This window comes from Electrophorus electricus, chromosome 11 (assembly GCF_041902795.1).
Source record: "Electrophorus electricus isolate QZ-2024a chromosome 11, ASM4190279v1, whole genome shotgun sequence".
NCBI lineage: Eukaryota > Metazoa > Chordata > Actinopteri > Gymnotiformes > Gymnotidae > Electrophorus > Electrophorus electricus.
Genome location: NC_137507.1, coordinates 6,079,529 through 6,092,103, shown reverse-complemented (window position 1 = coordinate 6,092,103; position 12,575 = coordinate 6,079,529). Strand labels below are relative to the sequence as shown.

At 38.1% G+C, this 12,575-nt stretch overlaps 1 protein-coding gene across 2 annotated transcripts in view; it reads left to right on the top strand.

Moving 5' to 3' along the window:
• The first annotated feature begins 1,752 nt into the window (after positions 1 to 1,752).
• The window catches only part of slco1c1 (solute carrier organic anion transporter family, member 1C1), a 30,734-nt gene continuing 19,911 nt past the window's right edge, over positions 1,753 to 12,575 (top strand). Inside the window, exons 1-3 of one of the 2 annotated variants that reach the window (XM_027025621.3) lie at positions 3,272 to 3,776; positions 6,698 to 6,767; positions 7,428 to 7,561. In XM_027025621.3, coding sequence (XP_026881422.2) covers positions 7,442 to 7,561 — 120 coding nt within the window. In that variant the 5' untranslated portion in view covers positions 3,272 to 3,776; positions 6,698 to 6,767; positions 7,428 to 7,441. Of the gene's footprint in view, positions 1,850 to 3,271; positions 3,777 to 6,697; positions 6,768 to 7,427; positions 7,562 to 12,575 lie in introns of those variants that run through there. The other variant, XM_081722984.1, reaches the window with a different exon arrangement.

The following is a 12,575-nucleotide window of genomic DNA, read 5'->3' as shown; positions in this document are numbered from 1 at the left end:
CGTTGAATAGTGTTCTTTAGGAACTTTGTCTCAGATATGCTTGAACTATTTATTAGTGTTTGTTGTATTAATGCATTAAGTAAACAGGGAAGCTACAGTCTCCATTGTGTTTCTGCTAAAATATTACACCTCTAATTCCAGCAAGGATCCTAAATCACTTTTGTAAGTCGCTCTGGATAAGAGCGTCTGCTAAATGCCATAAATGTAATTTATATATTCAGAACAACATGGGTTATAGAAATGAAGCCCTTATATACAACATTTGGGTTAATTGTAAATGCTAGTTAATAGAATATCTTTTCTTACATTACTGAGGTGGTCTAGTGTGGCATGTATGTGAACGCTTTTATTTGCCTGCAGACCTTTGAGTATAGCACATTTCTGATGGACCTGTTCATATGTGTACTGTGTGTATACTCAAAGGCTGATAGCTCTGTCCCAAATGTTCCCATTAAGGAAGCAACATTTATTTTAAAGCAACAATTTCTAGCATCTGCATAGATCTTGCTAGTTTACCGTGAACCTTACAAAATTACTTACACTTCAGTTAGTGGGCATGTTCGTCACTATTTTGCTTTAGATTTATTGGAATGCTGTTCAATGTGTAGCATTTCCTGGTCTCAGTATATATGAGTTATTTGACCACATATCATTTGGTATTTATAAAAAATCATTTTGTATTGAGCTGCTGTCTTCAGCAAAGATCTGTTTTGCCTTTTATAGTCATCTAGATAATTCGTACTTCCTACTGTTTTCCACATGCTTGCGCAGAAATATTTCACACATGTTAATCTTAACCAATCTGGATCACTGGGCAGCCATCTTCTTGGTATATAACATTTAAGTAATTCTCTTCCTCTTTCCTGTCTTGCTATGCTAACCATTTTTCAAAACCTTACTGAGATTATATTGAGTGCTCGTCTCCACAAGGGCAATCCCTAAATGAACAGTCCTAAATTTGCTTTAAAATCATGATAATCATGCAATAAAATCGAATATTATTGCATACATGCTATAAGCACACTTGTGAAATAAAAGGAATCTAATAGCCTTGACAGAATGTGCCCTTGGTTAGTTTTTATCAAAAGATACCCAGATCTGGTTTAAGACTAGGTTTCATAGTTAATTTGGGACACATGATTACAAACAGAATTATTAAAACCGCTGAGGAGCTGTAAAGGACTAATGGACAGGCCTGTGTTGCATTGCTAATCATTAAGATCCTACTCTCTTGTTATTTTTTCACACTGACGTCAGATTTAGTTTGTAGTTGGCAGTAAGCATCACATATTGGACTATTAATTATATAAAATGTCTAGTGAACGACAGCACTAGTACGCACTAATCCCTCAAACCAACGAGAGGCTTTATTTGCCACCTGTGCTGAGTAACTGGAATACACCTAAAACAGTCAAATCAAATGTTCACCGTTTGTTTATATATTTATTTTTTGCTTAATACATTTACACAGGATTTAAATAATTCAATAATTGAGGTCCAATACACCTGCTCTCTGTTGTCTCGGATTTATCACTTGTTCAGAGGTCCTTGCTAAAACGACGGAAACCTAAGAGATTTACGTCAAAGTTTAAACACTTCAAAACACTGTGAACTGACCTGAAACTGAAAGAACTGGAGGTGACGCCTTAAGAAATAACTTCTAGATGAAGGATTATGATTAATGTTATTCATCCGAAACCCTATAGGAAGTTTTCCCTGCGGTGCGCGCGGTCGTGTTGTCCACATCAGCTTCTTTTTCCTGGCTGGAATACGCCACGTGTATATCCATATTACTCAACACCTTAGGAGGACGGGACAGGGAATTCGATTATCACTGACGTCTGATTTGGTGAGTATTATGGGTTGTTTTATAATAACCAACAAATATATGATATATTTTGTCGAGATTAATCGCTGTTCTTAAGGGACAGTCCTCGAGTGATGAAGTGGACGATTTAAATCTGTTTGGGTTGATGTTTGATGGAACAGAACAATCAAATACTGGCTTGTTAAAAGTAGGTCTGCTCGAGATCTGGGGGTTTTGGGTTGTTTGTGTGGCGCTAAATATAAATACTGTTCCTTTAACGCATCCAAATACTTGCTATTAGCATCTAAATAATCGTCATTAAATGATTTGTGTTACCAATTCACTGTCATTTTACATCCACTTCCCTTGCTGAGCACTTTAGAAATTTCTTGAGTGTGATTATTTAAATTCTTGTTGGCTAGCTATATTGTCCTTAAATAATGACGATTAATTTTGGTTAAAAAAAAAACAATTTTTATTGCTTGAGGTCTTAATTCCCTGGTTGTGAATTTGTCACCGAGATGCGCTGGGGTCCAGGCACACCGTAAATCTTAATATGCATCGGTTAATTTGGTAGAGTGCGCTCGGGAGGAACTCTGCGGTTGTCATGACTTCTGCTTCCATCACCGGTCCATCGAACTACATCTACATCTCGAAAGGTTTACGCTCATATATTTGCGGACGCTGCCCTACTGTTTGAAATTGGAGACTATAAACTTTAGTACTATTGAACCCAGTAAACTACATAGAGCGACTTGGTTTAGTATATTTAAAAGTCATTGATAACGTTTTACTGGGTAAAGAGTGTAAGCGTCCATATTTCCTAATAAATAGGTCGTTGATTTATGTATAATTTAAACTGAATAGTTGAAACTGGAATAGTTAATCTAATATTAAACATACAATACAGATATATTGATGTCAGATATTTTGCATGTGGAGTACAGAATTGATACATCCATCCTTTTGTCTATAGGAAGATGTCTGCCTTGTGTCTGTAACTGGTTATAGGATGCATCACAGACTTCTTGTTTACTGAACAAACTGACAAACTTGCTCACTCTATTTCTAAAAATCTTATATATATATTCCAGTAAACAAAATGCGTACTTACTAATCAGAGATCTAGAGTTCCTGTCTAAAGACTAATGTAAAAAACTATGATTAATTAAATATGATTTAAGAAGTTGACACTGATATACAGACTAAAGAAAAAAGATTAGAATATGGGCATTTTAAACTTTATAAGTTATGTCATTATTAGATCAAACATATTGATGTAGGAAAGGGGAGCAGATACTGGGCTTTGAATCTTATTCTATTTATAAATGGAAGGGTTACATTATTGACAACACAACAATAGGAAAGAGAAGCCTTGTATCACGCCTTCCGCTAGAACACAGTCTACAGCGGACGGTGCTTCCCATGAGCCTCCAGAGCATTCCCAGTCTCCTGTTTATTAGCTGCACCCCGATCTTTTTCTCCCTAATATGTTTGCTTATATAAGCCCTCTTGTTTCTGTGCATCTTTGTGAACACTTATTTGCTTTCCTTATATTTCTGAGCTATGGATTATTGCTCTTCTGGATTATTTCATATTTGCCTGTTTTTGGATTACTCACTTGCTTGTTACCTTTTGGATTTGTTTGCCCTGTTCCTCTATTGGATTTACCTCTGCCTGTTTATGACTACTTCTTGGAATTCCCCTATTAAACTAGTTAAGCTTTACTGCATTCAACTCAGTCTCTGTTCATAAACCCTGACAGAAGATTTATCTATGGAATCAGCAGGTCCAAGTCTGCCACCAGACGCCTTGGCTGTGCAAGCCCAGCTACTAAGACAGCATCATCAGCGTCTTGTCTCTGGGCAATACGGTTGCATTTGTCATGAGACAAATGCAACAACTCGCCATGCTAGTGCCATCAGTAATGGAACTGACACATCGTATAGAGATGCTAACTACTAGCGAGGTGAGAGCCCCAACATTGTCACTATCCCTTCATCCCATAGTTCTCCTTTTTGTCTTACCTAACCTGATGAGTATAACAGAGGTCTGACTGGTTGTAAGGGAATCCTTCTACAGTGTTAATTATATTTTGCACATCAACCTCTGTGTACAGAGTCCATCTGCATTTCCCTTATTATCTCCTTGTTGTGGGCACTAGAGTGGGTCAATGCAGTGTGGAGTGAAGGCAGAGAAATTACAAAAGATTATGTCTTCATAAACCTGTTTTAGGCTGTGTTTGATCACCCTTTTGAGGTCATGGTTAGTGGAGAAATTTTGTTCAGCCTACAGCAAGATTCTCTTGTGGCTGCAGAATATGCCCTGGAATTCCAGACACAGGCTGTGAGTAGTGGCTGGAATGAGGCAGCTTTGACCACTGTGTATAGACATGGCCTCAGTGGTCAGCCAGTTATAGAATTAGTCTGTTGTGATGAGTCCAAATCTCTTGGTTATGAAGGTTTCTATTCATTTGGATCTACTATTAAGAGAGAGAGGATGAGGCAAGAGGGAGCCATCCCAAGCAACATGCCTCTCCACCACCCAATGCAAAATTGACAACCATACAGTCTTGGGCTGTGTATACATACCAAGGCGGTAAGTGGGACAACCTTCATTCACAATCTGAGGCATTGGTGATGGAGACTGAATTGCTCCTAAAGGACCTTTTCGATATTGCTCAAGCTTTAATTGACTCTGGAACTGCTGGGAATTTTATTTTGGAGGAACTTGTAAGGAGTTTGAATATAGAATCTATCGGTATATCTCCAGTGCTAAGAGTGAACTCTCTGGATGTTAGTCCCAATGGATCTGGTAATATAACTCAGTGTACAGTCCCTATCATCTCTAAGGTAAACTATTCCATGATTTTGCATCATACTTGTCTCCAAGCTCACAACCTGGTGAGTTCCTGGGAGGAACCCGACATCACTTTTTGGTCTGCCTTTTGTAAGAACAATTTCCTTACTTTGCCTAAAGTAGTTGTTGCCTCCACATCAGTCAAAACCCCTGAAACCATCGAAGGCTTTGTTATACTGGAGGAATACCAAGATCTGTCAGAGGATTTTAGCAAGAGGAAGGCTGCCAACTTACCTCCATACCGCCCATATGACTGTGCTATCACCCACACCCCCTCTTGTTAGCTGAGAATCAAGCAATGGAGGAGTACATTATGGAGGCCTTATCATAAAGCTTCATGATGGAGGAAGGTCTTCACCCTTTCATCGATTAACAAGGCCTAAATGAGATCACATCAAATATCCATAGCCTAGTTCCTTCTGCATTGGAGCAGATTAGAGGGGCCCAATACTACCAAACAAGATTTAAGGAGGGCGTACAACTTGGTCAGAATAAGGGAGGGAGACAAGTGGAAAACTGCTTTCATTACAAATTCTGGACACTGAATATCTGGTTATGCCTTATGGCCTCATAAATGCCTCATCATTAATAAGGGATTCATTAGATGGCAGTGGTAGTTCAGTGGTTAAGGTACTCGACTACTAATCAGAAGATTGCCAGTTAAAGCCCCACTGCCGCCAAGTAGCAACTTGGGGCATAATTGTATAGTCATAATTGTAAGTCACTTTGGTAGGAAGCTCAGGTTTTAAGATATCCAGATCCTGCGGAACCCTAAGTGGTGGAAGTTGATGCTTCAGAGGTGGGAGTTGGAGCTGTTCTTTTCCAGAGAAGCAGTAAGTCTCCTAAGATCCATCCCATCGCTTATTTCTCATGCAAGTTGGAAGACCCTGGTCTCACACAATGGTACATTTCATTTCACAGTAGTCTGTGTTTGAAGTACAGACTACTATACTTACAATTGTAGATCGTTTATCTAAGACTGTGAGATTTGTATGACTCCCATCTCTTCCCATTGTATTTGAGACTGCAAAAATAATGTTCTCGGAGGTGTTTCAGAACTATGGGATACCAGACTCCAAAGCACATTGTATCAGACAGAGGACCAAGTGATCACAAGTCAAAATAAAAAAAAATATTTAATTAATTTATTTATATAGTACTTTTTTCAAGAGATGTCACAAAGCAGCTTTACAAATGTCCAAGTCCAAGCCCCCAGTGAGCAAGCCAAGGGTGACAGTGGCAAGGAAAAACTCCCTAGAGCATGAGGATTTTCTAATGCCCTCTCTTTCCTAGTGCTCGATTATGTTAACAAGTGTCTTATTGTGTGGTTGGAGCAGCATACCAAATCAATAATGTACGGGATATATTAGGAAAAATATATTAGGAAATGTTTGTAACACTAAAGGACAATTCTATTGATATTTTTGTAATTGAAACTAATTACTTGCTTCTAGGAAAGGCAGTAGCAAGTAAGTACATTTCTATAAATTGCAAAATTTTATAAATTGTGCTTATAAGCTCAATCGTGGGGGGCGAGGCTCTAATTTGCCATATGTCTGGGTTCTAAATGACATTGTAAAGACAATAACAAACATCAAACATTAATTTCATTACGTATGTTTTATATTGCCAAGATTATAAGAAAATAAAAATATTACTCATAAAAATATTTTATTTTCTGAAGCATTAAACCAACATTTTCCTGTATATATTCTTTAAAATGATTTCTCTTTTATATGCAGTGCAGTGTTACATTTATTTTGGTATATATTACCTTGTTCCCAAAGATCATGACCAAAGTCTCCTCAGACTGTATTCCAGAGGTCTAATATTTTTAGAGCTACTTTTAAATGTATTGCATACTGGAAATAATATATTTATTTTATATAAACTATTCATTCTGAAGGCCAAATTATTTTAAACTCCAAAATCCAAAAATGGTGACATCACTATAGTTACATCACCACTGTTGTTGACAGTAATCAGTGTGTGGTAGATATAAAATATCATGGGTCTTTTTTTTTTTTGCAGGGGTACATTCATCATTGGAGACAAATTTAATTAGGGAAACTTCATTTAAGGAAAACAAGACCTTTTTAAGGTAATTCTGTAACATTAAGCGGTTTGAGGCAGGATGCATTTGCAGAGATGACAGACATTTATTATGACATATTCAAAGTTATGAGCCATAACACAATCTGTGGTCATGCAGCCAGGAATGAAACAAAACCTGAGACCATCAACACTAAACTAAATCAGTCAAACCAAGTGAAACATATAATACAACAAAACAAAAAAACCACAGAAGGGTAGCACAAAGACTAAATTGGAACAAGAAACATGGAATTTAGCAACATGAAATGTACTACAACACTAAAACACAGAGGAGCAATAACAATGACAATAGATCAGACACTTATACACAGAGAGGCAACAGGAATGTCCGAATAGGTCAGACACTAAACCACAGAGAAGCAACAATGACAGAATAGATCAGAAAGGAGAACTTGGGATATAACTCTTTTCTGTTTCTAGAGGTCTAGTATTTTTATAGGTACTTTTAAATGTATTACACACTGGAAATAATAAATCTTTTTGTGATTTTATATAAACTATTCATTCTGGATGCTGAATTTGCATATTTTAAACTCCAAAATATAAAAATAGTGACATCACCATAGTTACATCACCACTGTTGTTGACTAATCAGTGTTTGGTAGATTTAAAATATCATAGGTCTATTTTTTTCTTTTTTTTGCAGGGGTACATTCATCAATGGCAAGAAATTTCATTAGGGAAACCTCATTTAAGGAAAACAAGACCTTTTTGAGCAGGATGGAACCACCAGGTCCCACACCAGTTAGAGGCCACCACTCCTGCTGCTCCAGCCTAAAGGTAAGGCTATCTTCCTTTGGGCTGCATTTCTTTGGATTCCACTGAGAAATTACAAATTAACATTTTGCTTTGCTGTCAACTAAGGACAGATTTGCTTGTGACATATCAAAGCAAAATTTAGCTTATGTTGGTGGTGAAATATTTCCCGTGGTGAAAAACATCTGGAGAACAGAAAGGGGTTTCAGAATGTGCTCATGATAGTATGCTGTCAAGAGATTTGACCAGGAAACCGGTCATGTTCAGCTGCTTCTTGTATGTGAGATCACTCAGACTCTTTTCACTTGTGGAAACTGCTCATAAGATGCATTTACATTATGAATCAGGCACAATATTATGCCTCATTGCTATTTTATGCCAGCTTCAAAAAACATGGTTTTGCATGAAATATACTCCCATACTTCAGTACTTATTCCTCCTCATTAATATTTTTTCAGAGATATTGACCTCATGGTGAACTCAACCAGGTCTTAGTCAGTGTGCAGGTCACTAACCCTGCCTTAGTTAGTGTAACGGGACTCCCGCCCATTCCATGTTGAGAACACTGACAGACAGTAGAGCAGGATTGATAATGTGGACAATGCATATGGTTTTAAAGGCTTTATTTCAACTCAAGGACACCTATATCAGATGATACAAACATACCACTTCAAGAACTCGGGGGTGGGGTTTTGTCAGATTTTATTCTGGACAAAATGTTTGTTAGATGTTAGGAACTTAATCATTTAGGTTACCTGTAAATGGTACCTGTAAAGGGGGAATTCTTTTTTTTTTTTGGGGGGGGGGGGGGGGACTTTTCGGAAACTGTGTTTTTTGTCTTTCTATGCTATGTAGACAGCTCACCCTGCCCTAGTTAGGTAGAATCTACCAGTCTGCAAGTAGCTAACCCTTCTTTAGGTAGGTGGGACCTATCAATGTGCAGGTAGTTAACCCTGCCTTAGGTAGGTAGGATTTATCAGAGTGCAGTTAGCCAATGATGCCACCTGATCACTCTCTATAAAATAATCACTCAAGTCATTAAGTCGTTTATTGATTATCATATTGTGATTATCAAATTATATCCTACAGTATGAAAAAAATGTGACCTATTCCTAATATATAATATTTATATCAGTTCTGCTTTACCTAACTCTGAATGGATAATAGAACTCTTCACAGATAGTATCCTACACCTTTTTACATATAATCTTAAAATATAGAGCAAAAAAACATTTATGTCTACAGAATTCCTTGTTTAATAAGAATATTGTCATTTGACTGATGAACCATGCATGTCTACACCACAATGTCTGCACCAAATATGTGTAATTTATCTTTACCAGTGCGACTTGCGGTTTTATGGCTTCCTGGATGTACTCATCCATGGCAACAGATTTGGTGATAGTAAGTGAATAATCCTGACTCTTGGTGGGGGGGGATGTACCAGGCACTAGATCTATCGCACAGTCCCATGGACGATCAGAAGGCTTGGGATTTACTAAAACATGCTAAAATCAGAGAACTTCCTCAGGAACCTCAACAGGTGTAGGTGTATTGGAGCTCTCGATGCTCCTGGTTAAACTGGTCATCACTAGATAATTGGAATGACACTAGGAACTCCATTTTTTGAGCTTTACATTGGCCCAGGAGAGCACAAGATCATGTTCAGCTAATCAAGGGAACCCTAGCACAATTAGGTGTTGAGGAAAATTAATAACAAAAGGAAGGGATTCAGTGTGAAACACACCCACTGTGAATGATGGATGCATTGATTTCGATTACTCTGTCTGTATAGATGGCAAACCATGAGAGAATCATTTGGGGGTTCATCTGCGGGAACAAATCAGGTTTCTAAATTGATAGATAATTAGCTGAGATCATTTAGCGGAAGTGAATTGTCCTTGTATGCCACCTCAGCGTTTAGCATGTCATGAAGGCTTTGGCAGTATGCTGTAGCTAAGGCATTATCATCCAAGCCACTGGCAGCAGCAAGTGTGCAAAAATACAGTGAATGTTTAGTAGCAGACACCCTTCCTTGTTTAAGTAGTTACTACCAGGGCAAGTAACCTTTTCTTACAGATTCAATTTAATCTACTATGATGTCAAATGATAATCAACCAGTAATGTGTGGTTATTTTAATGTAATGTCCAAATTGTGATGTTTGCTCCTGTAATTTTAGAAGCGTCTGTCGTTGTATTATTCTGTCCATTACTTGTTCCTTATTAATTTATATTATTCACCCAGATTACCTCATCTGTATGTTGCTTACCTCATGCATATTGTAAACAAATTGTTACTAATTCCTTGTTGTGTTTACCAAAAATCCTATTTGAACCAATCAGAAAGTTAGTAGTTTGTAACATTTAGAAATTAGGAAAATAATTAAACTGATTATCTAATTGCTCTACTCTCATTCTAAGACCAGGAGGCAGAAATGGATGGGAATATATGATTTTCTTTATTTTATTATTCCTTTATTTATTTATTTTTCTATATAATTGATTTGTGGTAGATCCTGTGTATTCCTGCATTCCTATATCTCCTAAATAATTTTCCCCCAAACTTGTAATTGAATATGCATGACCTAGGCAGGCCTGCCTCGGTTCCTCAGTGATATAACTGACAAACTTGATCCCCTCAGTAGTCTGGTCCAAGGTGCAAACTGCAAAAACTGACTGAAATGGGGGGCAAACCTCTCACAGAACTTCGACGGAGACAAAGACTCTAATTTTTGTTTCCAAAACCAACTCAATAACCTCTCATTAAGCAGCTAGACATACTCAATTCCAGGGTGTCTTTCTGTTAAAACTAAAATGCAGCAGTCTATAAACTTATGTTGGGTAGTTAGATGAAGTCTAGCTTGATGTCCAAGGAGCAGTCTGTAATGGTGAGCGGTAAGGAGGTGGACGCATGTGCGGAGAAGAGCGAGATTTATTAAGGACCAATACGGAGATTACAGGGATACATGATCAAACAAACAAAACACACGAAGGCAAACAGGTGAAGCATGCTATAACAAAGGCTAGGAAGCACGAAGGCTAGCATAAACACAAAGGCACGGAGTACAAACTTAAATACATGCATATATGGGCTTTCAAAAACATTCACCAAACACATAAATGCAATGAACAGCAAAAACACAAGGAATCAGACATGGTTTAAATACATGAAGTTAACAAGGTAGAAATGAGGGACAGGTGTGAGCAATCAAATGAGGGGTGGAGAAAACGAAACTACAGCATGGAATGGAAATACACAAGACGGGGAAAACATGGAACATAGAAGCTGGGAGAGACTAACCCTGACACAGACATTACAGATGGATGGATGATGGAGCTGGTGAACTAGGTTTAGCATTTATCCTAGCATGGACAACTGCCCTCTTATCATGCATCTGTTTTCTCAAGCATCATTTGTGACATCTCCTCCCCTGACCATTGGCATCAGGACTGGGGGGCTTCATCCTTGTAGCAATGCTGTGATTGCATAATATCTCCAGAAGGTCATCTTCCAAGTTGGTCAGTTGCTGGTCTCTGAACTGTAGCAGGGTCTGGTGTGTGTAGACATGAGCGCAGATTTTTTTTTTTGAGCTCTGTGTCTGGATTATATAGAGGATTAAGCAACTAATAAATTAAATAAATTTATATTCTGGACATTGCCAGTTTAAGGCCCTTAACCCTCAATTGCTCAAGTTGTATTCAGACATAATTGTAAATTGCTTTGGATAAAAGTGTCAGCTAAATGCCACAAATGTAAATGTAAAGTAGGTTGGGTTGCAGGCAACAATAAACAGTACCTTTTGTGTCTGGAGTAACTGCTGTGTCCTAGCGCACAGCCAACTTGTGTTGTCCACTTAAGCAGCATGAATAGCTTGTGGGTCCTTCTTCTCTGCTACAAATGCTACACTCTTCATTTATCAGTGCTGGTCCCATCTCTACAATTCAAACCAAAGGCTAACCCGAAACTGCGGCTGTACTGAGCAATGAGTAATTTACAGAAGACAGGACAGAAACTGACTAAAACAAGCAGGTAGTATTTTAGAAACCTGGAGCCTACATTACCAAGCAGATAAAAAATACAATCACACCCCAAAGGTGGTGGAGAATGATCAAGCTAAGATCCTGTGGGACTTCCAGATACAGACTGACAAAATGGTAATGCCTAACCAATTGGACATAGTAGTGTTGGTGAAAGAGGAGAAGAGGGCCAGAGTGATGTAGCAATTCCAAGTGACCGCAACTTCAGGAACAAGGAACATTAAAAGCTTGGAAAATACCAAGTGCTGAATGAAGACCTAGAAAACATGTGAAGGGTAAAGGCAACAGTGGTTCCCATGGTAATTGGCGCACTAGGGGCTGTGACCCCCAAATTGGGAGAGTGGCTCTAGCTAATCTCAGGAACAATATCTGAGATCTCTGTGCAATCCTGGGTACAGCTAAGATACTACGCAGGACCCTCAGCAAAGATGGAACAGAACAAGCAGGTATAAATAGACAAAGACATTAGGGAAACCTAGATGCAGGTAAACATAATAAATGGGACTGGGAATGAACTGGAGGATTATGGGGAATGTAGTCCACTAGAAGCAGGCTGGAAGCTCCAGATTTGACGACATTTTTTTTGAAATACAGAAAGTACATACAAATTCTTGGCAAAGAAATATTAAAATAATTTATCCTACATATAAGTCTACAGAATTGCAAGTGGCACAAAGTAGAAAGGGTGTTTAAGATGCCTGTAAGGGGGAAAGAGCACCCTGATCTATTTCATGATTTAATTTGTTTTCTAACCCTTCCTCAATTTAGCATATGCAGCATAGGATGCAATATGTCTTTGACTGAGTGATTTAAAATCCTTTACATAGACATTCTGCTCTTCTTCCTTCCCACTAATTCAGAGTATTCATCTGTATTTGTGAATTTACTCTGCTTGTGGGTATCAGACCTTTTAAGAGAAGCAACAGTCATTATTTGGATCATTAAATGTGCCACTATCATGTCTAACAGACCCAGTGACTGTATGTTTTTCTTCTCCAAG